General features: G+C 33.9%; 1 protein-coding gene across 8 annotated transcripts in view; it reads left to right on the top strand.

The window, feature by feature from the left end:
• VPS13B (vacuolar protein sorting 13 homolog B) overlaps nt 1–18947 on the top strand; it is a 622702-nt gene that overhangs the window by 308764 nt on the left and 294991 nt on the right. For all 8 annotated transcript variants that reach the window (XM_054692064.1, XM_054692063.1, XM_054692065.1 and 5 more), the window contains one exon: nt 13104–13307. In XM_054692064.1, coding sequence (XP_054548039.1) covers nt 13104–13307 — 204 coding nt within the window. The remainder of the gene's footprint in view (nt 1–13103; nt 13308–18947) is intronic.

Below are 18947 nucleotides of genomic sequence, written 5' to 3'. Positions count from 1 at the left end.
TCAAACGCTGCGCCACCAGGGGAGGCCCAATGAGTTTACTGTTTTTAAAAGAACATTTTATTAATCTCATAACATGTCAGTTGAAATAAGCTAAATATGTTTATTCTGCAATTTTACAATTTAGTGTGAACTCAGATCACTTGAATTTGTGCAAGTTATTAATTCTATACAATTAATTGTTTCTTTGTCTTCAAGCAGATTATTGTATATTTTCTACATAGATTTTCAATATGAATACCATTTGAAGTTATAGTTTTAAAACATTACTTTTTAGAACATTATTGGATTTGACAGTCAATACTGATATATCTATGATTATTCTACCATTTATGATTACAAGCCAGTTTTTATAATGTTGGTTCCAATATGATTCCATATTTTATAGTGGGTATACTCATTATTGGCTTTATCTTTCTTTATCTTCTCTCTTCCCTGTCTCTTTTTATCTACCATCTGTAATAGATTTTACATTTATTTATTTGGAAAAAAGATTTGGTCTGCCAATTATTCATGATGGCTGTAGTATAAAAATTACATGCATGTAATCTGAATTATGACAAGATGCCTACATTAAATGAACATCATCATTAAAAGCTAAAAGTGTGCCCTTTATTATAAGTCATTTGTTTTATAATAATAATAAATACTTTTGAATGATACTAAATATTTAATGGTCATTTGCTATTGTATTTGACCCATAATAATATACAAGAGAATAATTATGAAATTATTTACTCTCTCTTGAAATATTCTTTGAATTTACTACCAATAGTTGCTGAAAAACATTTCCAAGAGGAAGGGAACTGTTACGAGTTGAACTGTGTTCCCCCTAAAAGATGTTGAAGTCTTCCTAACCTGGATTATTTCAGTTTGTGACTATCTGGTAATGTTGTTGTTGTACAGAGATAGTGAAGTTAAAATGAGGTCATGTGCGTGAGCCCTAATCCATTGTGACTGGTATAATACAGACACGTAGAGTAGCTTGTGAAGATGTAGCAGAGATTGGACTAATCTAGCTACAAACCAAGGTAAACAAGAACTGCTGGCTACCACCGGAAGCTAGGAGGAGACAAGAATTCTTTTCGGAAACTCAGAGGGAAGATGTCCCTGCTGATACCATGATTATGTATAGATTATAACCTCCAGAATTGTGATTTAATAAGTTTCTCTCGTTTCAAGCTGCCTAGTTGATGGCACTTCTGGGTGACAGCTCTAACGAATTGTAGAGAAACAGATTCATCTTCTTTATATACTTTATCGCAGAAGTTGCTAAAATGGAAAGCATAAGAGATGCAATCATAGCATAGCGAAATCCCACCTCAGCCCACCTACTCCAATGATTATTTCTATGTACTCCAGAAAATAAAGCAAAATTAACAATTGTCTACCATATAAATGGATGTTCCCATCTTCTTTTAAAACTACAGGAAGACTTTAAAGCACGTGCCATCATTATTTCATGAGGTGAAAAGAAAGTATACTGAAAAAAGGGACGCAATCTCAGTAGAGAAGTACAAAATGAAAATGAATCAAATGGAACATCAAAATAGAAAATAATACCTGAGAAAGAGAAAACCATACTGTATTGACTTAGAGAAGGTTCAGATATGACAGAAAGGAGAGTCACTGAATTTGATTTTGGAGCCATACAAATTATTAAATTTCATAAACAGAGAGGATAAGAAAAAATGTTAAAAAGGATCTTAACCTCAGTGCCTGTGTACAAAATGTTTAATATGTGTATTATTGGAGAACTAGGAGGAAAAGAGAAAGATTGTGGACCTGAAAAATTGAACTAATTATTGCAGAAAACTTCTGAATTTGGAAAAAGAGATAGGCTTTTACATATTCAAGTTCAGCTAATCTCAGGTCTGTTTTTCTTTGAGGGTAAACTCAAAGGAAAAGATGGTTAGATACATTGTGATTAAAAGACTGAAAACCAAGGGTAAATTTAAAAAAAAAATCTTCAAAGGAGTCGTAAGGAAAAACACATTATATGTAGGTTTACAATGATTTGAATGAGTACAGATTTATCGTTAAAAGCCAGAGGACAGGGCCTCCCCGGTGGTGTGGCGGTTGAGCGCTGGACTGCGAGGCTGCCCGCAGCCTCTGCAATGGCGGTTCGATCCCCGGCCCCTGGCAACGGTCCCACATGGTGCACAGACCTCTCCTGGTGCGCTGGCTGCTCCCCTCAGCAGTGTACTTTGTCAGTCTGCCTGTTCTGGTCCCCGCTCTGGTTCTGGTGGATTCTCTCACCCTCCGTGCTTATGACTATACCCAGTGCTTGTATGAATAAATAACTCTTTTTTAAAAAAAAAAAAGCCAGAGGACAAAAAGGCAAAATCACAACAGGTGTCACAGAAAACAAAGCTTTGTAAGAGACAACAGTGAACATCTTTATGCAGCAAATTGAATAACCTAGAACAAATGGACTAATTCTTAGAATCATATTAACTCCTGAGACTGAATCAGGAGGAAATAGAAAACCCAAACAGTAACAAGCAAGGAGATAAAATAATACAAAATCTTCCAAAAAACAAAAGCCAAGGAACACATGACTTTATTAGAGAGTTCAACTAATACTTTAAGACAAACCAATAAACAATCGGTCCCAATTCTTAAAAAATAAATTTTGAAGGGCCTCCCCAGTGGCACAGTGGTTGAGCGCTGGGTTGTAAAGCTGCCCACGACCTCTGCAGCGCCAGTTCGTCCCTGGCCACCAGGCGAGGGTCCCACATGGCGCACAGACATCTCCTGCCGCCCACTGCTCCCCACAGCAGTGTGTCAATCTGCCTGTTCTGCTCTCTGCCCTGGCTCTGGTGAATTCTCTCACCCTCCCGCACTTCTGACTGTACCCAGTGCTTGTACAAATAAAAAAATAAATAAATGCTTAAAAAATAAATAAAACCTATATGGGCCCCTCCCACCCATACCACCTGGAGGCTCTCTCTCATGCCCAAAGGGGTCTCCCTGGAGCTCTCTTCAAAAATAAACAAACAAACAAACAAATAAATACATAAATCTTGAAGAGGAGTGAATGCTTCTAACATATATTATGAGGCCAACATTTCACTGATACCTAGAGCAGACAAGGACATGACGAAAAAATAGAATACCGATATTGCTGTGAACATAGATGCAATAACCCTCAACAAATATTAGCAACCTAAATTCAACTAGACATTGAAATGATTATACATAATGAGCATGTGGTATTCTAAAGATGCAGAGATAGTTCAAAATATGAAAATCAGTCACTGTAATAAAGCACATTAACAAAGGCAAAGATAAAAATGATAGGGACATGTCAATAGAAGCAGAGAAAGCATTTGACAGATTCAGCATCCATTTATGAGTTTTACAAAACCCTCGGGGACCTCACCGGTGGCACTGGGTTGAGCACAGTGCTGTGAAGCTGTCCACAGCCTCCACAGCATGAGTTCAATTCTCAGCCTTCCTGGGAGATTCCCACAGGGTGCAGCAGACCTCTCCTGTCACGCCCACTGTTCCCCTTAGCAGTGCTTTCTGTCTGTCTGCCTGTTCTGCTCCCCACTCTGTCTCTGATGAATCCTCTCACCTTCCCGCGCCGCTGGCCTGTACCCCAGCTATTGTATAAATAAAAAATAAATCTTATAAAAAAAACCAAACTCTCAATAAAATAGGGATAGAAGACATAATAAAGGCCATATATGACAAACCTACATCTAATATATTCAGTAAAGCTGAATTTTTTTCCTCAAACTTAGGTACAAGACAAAAATGTCCATTTTCACCACTATTGTTTAACAGAGTATTGGAAGTCCTCAGAGCAGTTAGGCAAGAAATAGAAAATAAGCAGAATGCAAATTGGTAAAGAAGAAGCAGAATTCATTATTTGAAGACTACTTGATATTATACATAAAAACACCAATGATTTAAGTTACTGGTTACAACACCAATGTACAAAAATTTGATGCCTTTTAGTAATACAGCAAGCTAGTAGGGAAACAAATCATAACAACAATCCCTCTTATAGCATTAAAAGGAGTTAAATACCTTGGAATAGACTTAACAAAGGAGGTGGACATCCTGGTTAAAACTGTAAGATTTAATTAAAAGAAATAGAAGAAGTCATGAAGATATGAAGGAATTCTTTTTGCTTATGGATTAATAGAATCAACAATATTCTAATGGTGATTTTGCCCAAAGAAATATGCAGATTCAATGAAATCCCTATCAAAATTTCAATGGTATTCTTCAAAGAAATAGAGCATGCATTACTGAAATATATATGGAACTACAAAAAGACTCTGAATATCCGAAGTAATTATGTAAAAATATATGTGCACATCATACATCCAATTTGGGGCTAATATCCAAGATTTCGCAGTAACCCAATTAAAAAAATGAGCAGAAGAGCAAAATAGACATTTCTCCAAATAAGACATACAGATAGTCAACAAGCAAATTAAAAGTTGTTCATCATTACTTATCAGGGAAATGAAAATCAAACACAGATACCACCTCACACCTGTGAGAATGGCCCATATCAAAAAGATCAGAAACTGCAAGTGTTCGTGAGAATGTGGAGAAAAAGGAACTTCTGTATGATATTGGTGGGAATGTAGACTGGTCCAGCCCCTATGAAACCAGTGTGGGTTTCTCAAAACATTAAAAATAGATCTCGGGCCTCCCCTGGTGGCGCAGCGGTTGAGCGCTAGGCTGCGAAGCTGCCCACGGCCTCTGCAGCGCCGGTTCAATCGCCGGCCACCGGCGAGGGTCCCACATGGCAGGGCAGACCTCTCCTGTCTCGCCCGCTGCTCCCCTCAGCAGTGTGTTTCGTCAGTCTGCTTGTTCTAGTCCCCATTCTGTCTCTGGTGAAGCCTCTTGCCCTCCCGCACATCCTGGCCTGTACCCCGGTTCTTGTATGAAATAAATCTTTAAAAAAAAATAGATCTCCCATGTGATCTAGGAATTCTACTCCTTGGTATCGGAAGAACACAAAAACAGTAATGCAAAGGAATATATGCAGTCCTAGTTCCCGTAGCACTAATTAAATTGCCAGGTTACAACAACCTTAGGGCCCGAATGAAGATGAATGGATAAGGATGATTTGATATATATACACAATGGAGCACCACTTAGCTGTTAAAAAAATGAAATTTTGCCCTTTGGAACAACATGGATAGAAATGGAGGGGACTCTGCCGTGTGAATAAGTCAGAAGGGGGAAAACAAAACTAAGGAATAAACAAAATGAAATCGACACAAACCCTTGTAATCAGACAATATAACTTAGTTACCAGAGTGGCGTCAGAAAGCAAAGAGGGAGGGAGTTAATTGTACTGTGATAGGTAGTTACAGTGTTTTGTGGGTGTTGGGTGTGCTTTCCTTTGAGGAGGTGTGAACTCGAACTCTTAAAATGTATACAGGGTTGTAAACCAATGCTACCTCAATGAAAGAGGGGGAAAAAAAAAAAAAAAAAAAAACAGCCCAGAGGAAGGAAGACATGGGTTTTTTTATTTCTGAAGTGCTAATGGAAAAGAATTGTCAAGTGATAGAAATAAAAGTGAAAAAAATACATTTCATATCAAGGGACATTTAGAGAATTTATCACCAGCATTTCTGCTCTACAAGAAATGCTAATACAAGTTTTTCAGAGTAAAGTAAAATGATACCAGATGAAACCTTGGTATCTTGTGAACCTTTATATATATGAAATGCAGAATGTATAACAATGTCAACAGGGTTTTTAGTGTGCGTAAATATAATTACAAGACAACTGTAACTCTAAAATTAGTTGGGGATGAGCTAAAGAAACCTATATGGTTGCCAGATTTCTACATTTATTGTGAAGTGGTACAATAGAACAGAAGACTGAAAAGTTTTTGCATATATTCCACACATTATAATCTCCTAGAGCAACTAGTTTACAAATTGCAAAAATACAAAGAGATACATCCAAAAATCCCATCAATGAAGATGAAACACTAAGAAATATTCACAGAATCTAATGTTTGGAAATGGTAACAGTTACAAAAAAGAACATAGAAACAATACAAAAAAAAATGTTAGAGCAGTTCCAGCTTTATTAATGGTTACGTTAAATGTTAAGGATCTTAACTAGGGCTATAACCAGGAGTCAGTGAAGTAAGACTGCATTCTAAATTTGGCCATAGCACTTTTTACATATTCTCTAAGGTTGCTGTCAGACTGTAACTACAGAAATAAATATCAGCAATTCAAAGACTCATGTAATTACTATCTGACCCTTTGCTGAAAAAGTTTTCTGACCTCCGGTCCAACTACCCCAATTAAAAGACAGAGATTTATAGGGTGATGGAAAAAAAAGTAAGACTCTACTATTTATTGCCTAAAGGAGAAACACTTGAAATATAAAGAGGTAGATATAAATAAATGTACAGGAAAAAAATGTACCTTATAAATAGCATAAGAAAGCTGGGCTTGCTTACTTTAGTGTCAGATAATGTATACTTACAAAAAAGAGCATTACCAGAGATAAAGAGGGACATGAAAAGAAAATTGATAAAACTAAAGGGAAAAAAATAGATAGTTCTGTAATGATAGCAGACAATTTTACCATCTCTCTCGGTGATTGTTAAAACAGCTACAAGAAAAAATTATGTAACTGGAGACAAAAATATGGAGAAAATAGTTACTTATATTAAATAACAATATATTATTAAATAACAATAGCTTATATTAAATAACACAAAACACCATTCTTCTAAATTCCTTATGAATCAGTCAAAGTTGTTAGAAATCAGAAAATATTTTGATTGTATGACATAAAAGCAGATACAGATAAAGTAGTGTTTAGAGAGAAACAGTTTTTGTACTCATATTATAAAGGTAGATCTTAAATCACCCACTTAGGTTCCACTTTATTAAGCTAAGAAAGGAACAAGATAAATTGAAAGTAAGTAAAAGGAATAAACTAATAAAAATAGGACCAGTGATGATTGAAAGTAAGGAAAAAAATCAGAATACAAAATTCACTAGTATAAGGAATGGAGAGCTTATTATCATAAATCCTACGTTTTTTTCCCTAGCTGTAGAGTGTAGAGATTCCCTGCCTACGTTGTTTTATGAATTCAGCATAAAACTAGTACTAAATTCTGAAAAACACTTTAACAAAAAAATGAAGTCAGAAATCAAAATCATTAATGAAAGAGATTTAAAAATTCTTAAATATTGGCAAATCAAATATAACATATATAAAAAAGATTGACAAATAATGACAAAATAGTTCATGTTAGAAATTCAAATGTGGTTTAATTTACAAAAAACATTCAGTATAATCTACTATATTAACAAAAGAGAAAAATCATGATAATGTCAATATTTAAAATATATTTAAAAGATATTTTAAAAAATTTAGCACCCATTTGAAATCAACTTTCTCAACAAATTGTTAATGTTTTGAAACTGATAAAGGACATTCGCGAAACCAAATATCCATTTTATATTTAATGGAAAAATATTGATTTGTTTTCCACTGCTACCAGGAAAAAGCCCAGAATGCTTCCTTTCAACAACTATTCTATATCAAATTAGGAGCCTCCCTGGTGGCACAAGGGGTTAAGCACAGCATTGTGAAGCTATCCACAGCCTCTGCAGCATGAGTCGATCTGTAGACGGCCAGGGAGCTATCCACATGGCGCAACAGACCTCTCCTGTCTTGCCCATTGCTCCCCTTGGCAGCGTATTTTCAGTCAGTCTGCCTGTTCTGTTCCCCTTAGTGTCTCTGTGAATCCTCTCACCCCCCACACCTCTGGCCTGTACCCTAGTATCTTTTTTAAAAAGATAAGAAAAATTAAAATGGTCCCTATTTGTAGATGATAAAGTGCTTTCTAGAAAATCTCAGAGGAATTTAAAAAATTAATAAACTTTTATCAGGGTAGCAGGAGACAAGATTAATGTATGAAAAAAATCAGTTGTGGGCCTCCCCGGTGGCGCAGCAGGTTGAGCACAGCACTGTGAAACTGTCCACAGCCTCTGCAGCGCAGATTCCATCCCGGCCGGCGAGAATTCCACGATACTCACCTTTAAAACTAGGCTCAGGATTTATTGTTTTAATGCCTTGATACTAAGATATATCAACTCAACATATTTGGCTTAAATAACAAGCTTGTGTTTGTCTTGGTGTTTCCTTCCTATGCCTGCTTCTTCTTTTTGTCCTTGACACAATCACCAGGCTTCCAGAGCCTCCTTATTACTGCCTACCAGGTATCAACAACATTTTTTTTGTTTGAGAATTCAACCAAGATGAAATGAAGCTCATGCCTTGAGAATCCTTTCTTACTTAAAATGTAACACTTATATCTTCATGTAATTTCACTTTAAAATCTGTTCTTTTTTTTTTTCTAGTTATAACCAAAGATAATCACAAGGTTGTTGGAAGTTTAAGTGATATCTTCATGAGATGTATTTTAAAATACCTTTGAAAATCCCTTCTGGAATTAAACTGGCATCCTGAAGGGATTTGAAGTCAGAAAACAGAGCATTTTGAAGAATGAGTGTATCCTCAGAGTTGCTCAGGAGTTAATACTCTTTAATAGTCTTGTGTGCCAGGTTAACCTAAACTTTAGTGATAAAACATGAGACTCCTAATAAACCTCTTTCTTGGGAGTGGTTATGTTACCCTGTACTTCCAGATTCCCCCTGAGTTCTGTCAAAATTAAGGATGACTTGATTTTTGTTCCCAAGTGAATTCAGTAAATATTTATTGAGTACTGCATATAAGTCAGAAATGAGGGAAATGAAGATGATAAGATAAAGGCATGGAGAAGGCTGTGCTTACACACATCATAATCCAACTGTTGAAAGTTGTAGATAAAAAGCAAATCTTAAAAATGTTATGAGAAAACCGCCACATGATATACAAGACAACCAAAATTTTATTATCAGCTTAATTCTCATAAGAAACTAAAGAGGTCAGAAGAGCAGCATCTTTGAATTATGAAACTAAAAATAAGAGTCACAGAATTTTAAATTGGAAAATAATGTTTATGAATGAAGACTAATATAGACATTTTCACATAAAATAATCACCAGTAGAACTGCACTACAAGAAATCATAAAGAATGTTCTTCATGCTGAAGGGAAATAAAACCAGGCATTTGAGAATCTTTTCAAATGTCTGTTGGCCATTGAGTTTATAACAATTTATATTGCTTACATTAATTTGTATTTTCTTAATTACTGATAATATTGGAACAGTTTCTGAATGTTTATTTGCTAGTGAACTTGCTATTTTATGAATTGATAATTCATTTGCCCAGTTTTTTCTAATCAATTTCTTAGCAATTTGAAGAGCTCCCTTAACTTTGTAAATACAAACCTTGTATCTGTTACATGACTATTTTCCTTTAAACTTTATGGCATCTTTTGCCAAAAATGTTTTTTTCTTAGTGAGATATAGCTATATGTTTCTTTATTTTCTGGGTGACCTACCTTATAAAAAGAGTATCATGGACTCCTGAAATACAAATATCACCATGTGGAATTGTAGTTCAAACTTTATATTTAGGAGACCCAGAGCAAAGTCACTGTCACTTCTCTGTTAGTATCTAGCACTCATTGTTTATCAGTAGTTTTTAGACACTATATTTAGCATAGTTTTTGTTCCCGGGAGTGGTTTCCATTAACCCTGCCCTTTATCTTAACTGTTTTACCAAAGTTACCCAATCCTCTTTAATATCTTTAGGCACTACTCATTAAAGGAACCTGTGGAATCCTCTATTTAATATAATAACATTTCGATTTTGCCTCAGCCAACACGTTGATATATTTTCCTTCCTATAGGGCATTCCCAGGAACATAGAACTGTCTTTGCATTTTTGGGTTTGTGAAGCTACAAAAGAATGAGTTTTATACTCTTTTCTTACTGATTTACTTATGGTTATTTTTTCTGTGAGTTCTGTTTTGTTTTCATTAAAGTAATGTAATGTGGATTACTGAGAACACTGGCGTTAAGTTCAGTCAAAACTGAATTTGTGTAATTGTAAACTCACTCATTTTCAGTTTCTCCCAACTCCTGATTTATATTTTTACCTTAAGCAAAATTAGATAAAGTAGTGTAATGCCCCATATAAAAAGTTTTTTTTGCAAGATCGTTTTCTTTTGAAACTGAGATTCTAAACTATTTACATTCCAAATGTTTCAAAACAACCTAAATATCAAATGAAATGATCTTTCTAAATTTATATTCATTTAGAGTTCTTTGCACTGTTCAACATGATCAGTAATTGTTGAAATCCCGTTCATCTTCTCTTTCCACTGACATTGTATGACCATATTTTTTCTTATTTTCTACTGATAATTAATGTGCAGCCTGAGTCTGTCTCCTAGTGCCTTGCAAAACAAATTATTTGACCCTAATTAGGTAGTACTTTTCATTCCCTCTCTGCCCTGTCTTGATCATTTTTAGCTCTTGATTTTTTGCTTTTGCTATTCTTATGACTGAAATTACTCTTTATATTCCTTAAGTGCTGTGCATCCTTCAGAAATGTCTCACCCAGATGTTTATCTCATTCTCTCCCATCTAATTAAGTTTCTTTTCTGATTAAGTGAGAAAATGATTAAATGAGATTAAATGAGATAATGTGTGTGAAATTAATTTTTAAACAAGATGTTATATATTGTTATTCAGTCAGTATTTGATACTCATTGTATTATTGATACTCAGTAACCTTCATGCAGAACTCATGGAAAACTTCTTCACATAATTCTTATTTTTTAGAGACTTAAAAAAAAGTTTTATTGGAGTAAACTTCAATACAATAACTACACAAAGTTCAGTTATCTGATTTGACAGGGGTTGGCATTTCTATACCCATAATCTTTAATTTCCACAATTAAAGATAATCACGATCCTCAGTAGTTTCTTTGTGCCTTTCACTCCTCCCCCAGTCTGAGGCTACCAATGATTTTGTCATCATAGATTAACTTTCATTCTCTAGAATTCTATATAATGGAATCATGGTTGTATTCATTTCCTCTCGTCTCTCTTTTTCTAGCTACCTTCACTTCGGTGAATTATTTTGAGATCAATCCATGTTTTCACATGAACCTATACTTTATTTCTATGTATCAGTCTATTATGGATAAAATTAAATTTTTTTTCATCCATTTACTGATAAGCTTTTGAGATTTTTTTTTTCATTTTTAAGCTATTACAAATAAAATTGCTCTGAGCATTTGTATACAGTCTTCATGTGTACATAGACTTTAATTTTTCTTAGGCAAACAGGAGTGAAATCACTGGATCATATGGTAGGCATATGTCTGTTTCAGAAATTGCCAAACAATATCCTAAATTTTACATTTCCATCACCATTAAATAGTTTCAGTTGCTCCACACCCTCACCAATACTTGGTATGGTTAGCCTTTTTAATTTTAGGCATTATATAGACAAGTCATTATAGTTCATTTGTGACTTTAGTTGGCACAGTTTTCAATACAGCTTGAAAGATTAATGTTCAACATTTATCTTTGAATTTTATCTTTGAATTTTTTATCTTTTATTTTAACCTTTAAATTTGGAAAGTCTGAATTCTGTGCAAGCGACACTTTTTTTTTGAAAAAAAGTCAAAGTTTATTTAGGTGTTTACTTGGCAGTTTTACATACTTAGTGTACTTGGTGATATCCATATGTTATTACTTAATGGTAATAATTAAATGAAACCTAAGTAGTGACAATAAAAACAACATCAGTTCTCTAAGTAAATTAACCTTTGCCCTTAAAACTATTTAGAACCTGTTTATTTGTTTATCCTTTTCATACTTGTCAATTCTAATTGTTTAAGGAAGTGTTAAATCTTTTAAAGATTTTGGTTCACAACAAAATTATTTTCTTATAGAGAGAACTTATAATTGTGAAGGAAAAATAATTTGAACTAAAGTTTTTCTTAGAAGTGTTTTATAAGATCTCTAATCATTAGATTACTTTTTGTTAATAAAAACGGCTATAACCTGAGATTTGAGAGTTAATCACATAAAAAGCAGGAGGAAACTGTAATGCAAGTACTGTTTTATATCAAATAAGGATTGACAGTAGTGTTTTTATGCATCTGTTCTGCCCACATAAGAAGCCAGCTTTATCATTTGAATATGTCCTGGGGCTGAAACTTCTTATAAATATGAGAATTTTGCTTTTTGTTCCCAGTGGCAAGCAGAATATGGTATCCAGCTGTGGATTTGCTTATATATTGTGTTTGCATTTTTTCCTTGGGCTTGTTTTATATAGTATATGGCAATATGTTGTCATACAAATTCCATGATTAATGCTTATTTATGAAATCTTGTGTAAATATCTTAGAACCTAGTCAAACAATGTGCAAGTTAAACAATTTTTTCTCTGAATATTGGAATGACAAATCCAAGGGGGAAAGTCGGTTGGATAGTTTGTTTTTATCTGTAGAAAACTCTCATATGTAACATTTTCCTTTTACTAGTTTATATCATTCTTTTACTCTTTATTTTGTTGGGCAAGAAATATAGTTTCAGATTCACTCCGCTGAAAAATAGAGAAAATTTAGATACGGAAATTCAGTAATAAGAGTGGTAATTATTTCAAATATCACTAATTAACCATATGTATTAGGATTATTTGATTTGTAATTTTGATCCTTACCCCTGTTTAAGAAGCATTTCTTTGTGTTTATTTAATTTATTAAAGGAAAACTCCCATAGCTAGCTGTTATGTTACCATTATTTTCCCATAAAAATGCATAATCACTTCTAAAATATCATACTCGTGGCTCAAGTGTGAACAAGTCCACTATACCTACTTCAATGCAGATCACTATAAATGCTTAAAATAATAAATTTATTGTACTAATTATTTTTCTCCTCACATCTTACCAGAATCATAGTGTCATAAAAAAATATGTATGATCATATATATAATTATAGACTATATACTATATAGTAAAGATAAATCAGAGATAATTATATAATATGATCAGAAACATGTTAGTAGGTCTTTATTTCATAGGTGCTTGTCTCTCTGGTTTGTTTTAATTTTCTCACATTTAGTATTTTAGTGAATTTTGAATAGAAGTTAAAAAGACTTCTTTTTCCTTTTGTTTTCTTCTCAGGTGCAGCTCTTGTATGAACTTACTGATACCATGAATAAGGTCTGGAATAAGATTCAGAAAAGAGGTAATTTCAGTCCTTCTTCAACTTATCCAGAGGCCATGGTCGGGGCTGTGCCTAGTTCTCCAGTTAGAAGTAGTATAGGCACAGCTCCTCCAGATACTAGTACATGCAGCCCATCTGCTGATGTTGGAACTACAACTGAGGTAAGTGTTTCTGAAAAATTCTATTACTAAGTGAACGGTGATATATAACACACATTTTCATTTAAGGATTGAGAATGAAGATGGACTCACCTCTGTGGAATTTGTGGTAGCAATGAACGTATGTTAGTCCTTTTAGACCAAATATTTTAATAATTTGTTTGTAGGGAAGGGACAGTCAGGACAGTGGGGTTTCTTATATGTGGTAAAAACTGAGCGCATCTCAAGGTGTGCTTTTTCAGAAGTATGGAAACTTAGCAGCTGACTGAAAAGGAGGCTCCTGCTCCTCCTTCCCCTGTTCTGTCTCTGTTGAGTTTTAATTTTTTAAAAAAAATTTATTTATTTATGTATACAAGAACTGGGGTACTGGCCAGAGTTGGAGGGAGTGAGAGGATTCACCAGAGACAAAGTGGGGAGTAGAACAGGCAGATCAACTGAAATACACTGCTGAGGGGAACAGCGGGTGAGTCAGGAGAGGTCTGCTGCGCCATGTGAGTAGCTCCCTGGCTGGCCAGGGATCAAACTCAGTGCTGCAAAGGCTGTGGATAGCTTCACAGTGCTGTTGCTTAACCCCTTGTGGCACCATGGAGGCCCTCTGTCCAGTTTTAAACCACAGTGTTATTGCTGTATTTTGATTAGTGGCTTTTAATTTTGACCAGACTCCTCTACTTCTTCTTTCTGAGTCTTTCTTTTCATTTGATACTTTAATCTCACTCAGCGTGCTAGTCCACCCTTTCTATAAAAAATATCTTAAAATACTCACTTTATTATCCTGAAATAAAAATTAAGAATAATATAACTATCAATGCATAGACATGTGATTTTAAAAATAGGTAATATTTTAAAAATATAAAGAATGAATAAATACATAATTTAAGGTGCAATTCTATTTCAGTATGAAGTAGTCAACTGCATATAGTTACTGTGAATGCAACAGAAACAAATAGACTTATATACTTCTGTGTTAAATACCACAAGTGATATTGTTGGTGAAGTGAATTTCTGAAACAGTGATCTCTCTGTAAGTAGGCATAAAGGTTAAATAATGTGACACATTGAAGAGAATAAAGCTCAAGTTGTCTACATCAATGTTTCTTTCATAAATTCCATTAATGTAGAATCATGCTAAGATGAGCTGACCCTACTTTGCATGACACTAATTTTAATGCACTACTTCAATTTCCTAATACATAAAATGAAGTTGCTGATCTAAATAATCTTCCCAACAGTTTCCTTTTAAAAAATACAGCAGTATAGGTTTGTCAAACTCAAAATTATTACACTGAGGTCAAAGGGAGACAATTCTTAGGGATAACTAAGAGAGAATCTATGACAACAATTAAGGAAGTAGCAGACACAGTTTAGCAAGTTTGCTCCAGGAAGAAAATATATATACCTCAGAGAAAATAAATGACTAACATTGTTTTTTTCTTGTTTGAAAGGTTACTATGGAAACTCAATATACTACTCTGATTTTCCCTTTGGTACCTACATTCTCTGCCAAGACTTTTAAATATATTTTAACACATTCAGGATACTATTAAATGCCACTATAATTTGAGACTATTCATATGCTAGCATGAAACAAATCATATAAAAATAACAGAAATGTGCTTTTTTGAGTCAAAAAATCAGATCAGTATTGAATAAAGTATCTTTCAAGATTATAGATTTACTTGTATAAATAAATATATCTTAAAAAAAAAGATTAAAATATCTTACTCCAGTGGCTCAATTTAGATCAAATAAAACACATTTATTATAGATGAAAAAAATACATATTTTTTGTTAGTGAAAAAATATTATTTTATGACCCATTTAGCTTTACATCAAATTTTCATTGTGGTAAAATATACATACCATAAAATTAACCATTTTTAAATGTCCATGATGTAGTATTTAATAAAGTAATGTTTCTTATACAGCTATTACCATCATTCATCTCTAGAACTTACCCAAATGAAATTCTGTACTCAGTGAACAATATCTCTTAATATTAAATCTCTGGTCTATGAAAATTGTAAATCTTTTTTTATTTGCATCTTTTGTAATTTCTTTGGAAGTATTTTGTACTTTTTAGTATACAAGTCTCACTTTGTTATATTTATCATGATTTTATTCATTTTTATGCTATTATAAATAGAATTGCTGTATTAATTTCTGATTGTTCACTGTTGGTGTTTAAAATTCAACTGACTTTTATGTTTTGGCTTTGTATCCTGAAGCCTTGTTGAATTAATTCATTAGTTTTTTTTAAAGGTTTATTTATACAAGAACTGGGGTACAGGCTAGATGTGTGGGAGGGTGAGAGAATTCACCAGAGAAAGAGTGGGGAGCAGAACAGACAGATTGACTGTAATACACTGCTGAGGGGAGCAGTGGGTGAGACTTTAGAGGTCTGCTGCACCAGGTGGTTATCTTGCCGGTAGGCCAGGATTGAACCCGCACTGCAGAGGCTGCCAACAGCTTCACAGCACCACGCTCAACTGCCTGCGTCACCAGGGGAGGCCCCTAATTCATTAGTTTTGTTGATTCCTTGAGTTTATTTGTATGTATAAGTTTATTTGTTTATGATCAGAAATAGTTTTACTACTTCCTTACTTTGTCCTTAGAGGAACTGATAATATTTGGGGAAGACTATGTATATACACAGAATCCAAAGGTAGGCTGAGAAATTTAGCCTATGACTAGAATGCTAATTCTCAGAGACAAAAGTATTAATATCCAGAACGCTGTCTTCTGCTATACAGTCATAGCAGAACTCAAAGGTAAATAAGACTTAATCTTGCACACTCAAAAACAACACTTATCTTACCTAGCTAAGGCTGTCTTCTAGTAAATGTTCAAGAAAATGAAGCATTATGTAATTCATTATAATTTTTTTTTAATTTTTTTTGTTTTGTTTCTAAGATTTATTTATTTATTTATTTATCTATACAAGCACTGGGTACAGTCAGAAGCACGGGAGGGTGAGAGAATTCACCAGAGCCAGAGCAGGGAGCAGAGCAGGCAGAAGGACCAAAGTACACTGCTGAGGGGAGCAGCGGGCGGCAGGAGAGGTCTGCGTGCCATGCGGGACCCTCCTCCAGTGGCCAGGGAGCAGCCGGGGATCAAACCAGAGCTGCATAGGCTGCGGGCAGCTTCGCAACCCAGCGCTCAACTGCTGCGCCACAGGGAGGCCCTATTCATTATAATTTTTATGTCAGTTTGCTTACAGGACAGTCCAGCAACAACAGCTGCCTTTAAAAGCTCTAACTTTTTGATAACTTATTTTCATAATAAACAAGGTAAATATATATAGACACATACAGAAATACATGCTAATTTACATGCTCTTTTTACTTAGGGGTGAATTGATAAACTGTTGGACTATTGGAAGCTGCCAGTTACATGAAATGACATTTTGAGCATCTGGATTTTCATAAAGATGATATAGAAATGACAGTTATTATGATTGACTGTATTGTGCTGTTGAAAGTAAATTCCTCCAGCTGAAATTTTATTTTAGGCAAACGATTTAGTATTTTCTCACTTTAGCTTTCTTGTATAATATATACAAGATGTGTAATATATTTAATTGTGGTCTTTTTCACTCACAGCAGTGATACTAGAAATAATTTTAAACTTTGGAAAAAATGTAAAATGCTGAACAAATGAATACAGCTTAACCTAAAATTTAAAAAACAATTGACATATGATCTCCATGTTTGGAAGCTAAGGTTCATTGCAAAATTTTACTTGCGTTCTTTATTTACCTATGTATTAACCTGGTTTGATTCTACCTAGTTCTCAAAAAGAAACCCAAAATCTCGCTTTAAGTGATTCATTTCTTGATAACCAATAATTGTTTGAAATTCGTTTACTTTCCATTAAAACAAAAGCAAATATTAGACCAAGAGGTTTTTTTGTTAATTGCAGTAGCAAAACTGTAGTTTTCTGTTATTCAACTTCAGTTAATCTAAGCTAATATTCCTCAAATCATTATTCCAAACAACCCTGTAGAAGGTAAATTTAGTTAAACTTTTTCTCAATTTATCTTTGAAGATTAAGCTACTATCAGGGAAGGTTAAAATGGAAGCAAAAAGGGGGCAGGGAACCCCACTGGGTAATGGAAGAGTTTTTATTAGAGCTTTACTTATGGTTGTGGTATGAATACAATTTGGAGAGATTTGAGTGTATTCTTCTAAGACATGCATTGATTTAAATTAGTAAACATAATTAAAAATAATAAAATAGCAAAAAAATTAAGTCTCATAATAATTTTAAAACCCCTCCTGAAAAGTAGACTTATGCCATTTAGTACTTATCTTTAGATGGTCTTACCAACATTTAGCGAGAAACTTGTTCAAAATATGGAAATCTTAGCATTTCAGTTATCAGATTAATAGCTGTTGAAAGAACAAAGATAAAATAACATAGAACATCAGAGGCATGAGGGTAAGGGTTATTTTTTTTAGCTGTCACATACTAATTAACAAATATGTTGTTTGTAAAGTTTTTCTATTTCAAAATAATATCAAAATGTCTCCAGGGTCCCAATTATTGGCATTCTTGATTTTGTGTTTTTCTTTAATTCAAATAGTTTTACTGTATAAATCAAACCTATTGATCTGAGGTCACCTTATATTTGTTGCACTTATTTATACCAGTTACGTATTTGGGAGTGACTTTGAACTTGCAATTTTGATGTTGTTTTAAATTTCTAATATTTGTGATCAAAGAAGTTAAAATTTTTAAAAAATATTTACTATTTCAAGTATTCTTTTTCTTGCAGTGTTGGGCCAAACTAATTTAAAATTGACTGCAAATTTACTGCAAATGAACTTAGTTCTAAAAAGCATATTCTAACACTTGTTTTATTGAGTAGCGAGAAGTGTTTGTTTGATCCTTTGATGATTTACGCTTTAAACTATGAGTAATTTTCATATTGATTCGATGATAGGCAGCACCATACTTTTCAGTGACTATAGCTATGACTCCCTGAATGTCAGTCTGGGTGGTGGCAGAATGTGAGTGAGAGGCTTAAATAAACAGTTAATCATTTCCCCCACCCTTCTATAGAAATAGTGAGAGAGAAGATAGTAGATAGCACAGCAGGTCACTTGTTACTGTTGACTTAAGTACAAACAGTGGTGGAAGTGTTTAGCCCTTTGGGAAGTTTTGTTATTGAACAAGAACTCTCGAGTTATTTTGATAAGGAGAATAGCAATGTGGCCAGAATTGTGATCATCCCTGAACTCAAACACAGGCCAAGGATGAAGGACTGGAAGTATTTGCTCTTCCAGATGAACAAAGATAAATTTAGCAAGGAAAATAAACTCAGTATTTTGGTCATCTTGCAGCAAAATAGTGAAAAAAAAAATTGAACTGTATATTTTAGAATTTGGCTTAAGGAGGTGTGGGAAAATAGTTCAACATCTACAATCCTGGCTCCCTTTTTGGTATGGATTTGGAAATAGAGCAGAAAATTAATGCATAAACATATTTAATAATACCACACCAAATGTTGTAAGTCCAAAATGAAAATTGAAACTGCATGAAGAAGGAGAGCAGAACTTCTCAGGAGTGCTTATTACTTATTAAATTTGAAGTGTATAGCTTTTTTTATTTCTTAGCATTCTTACCGAATATAACTAGTAGTGT

The sequence above is a fragment of the Talpa occidentalis genome, unplaced genomic scaffold, assembly GCF_014898055.3.
Source record: "Talpa occidentalis isolate TD23 unplaced genomic scaffold, MPIMG_talOcc4v2.1, whole genome shotgun sequence".
NCBI classification, from domain to species: Eukaryota; Metazoa; Chordata; class Mammalia; order Eulipotyphla; family Talpidae; genus Talpa; species Talpa occidentalis.
Note: the sequence above shows the minus strand (reverse complement) of the source record. Positions and strands in the feature narration are given on the sequence as shown.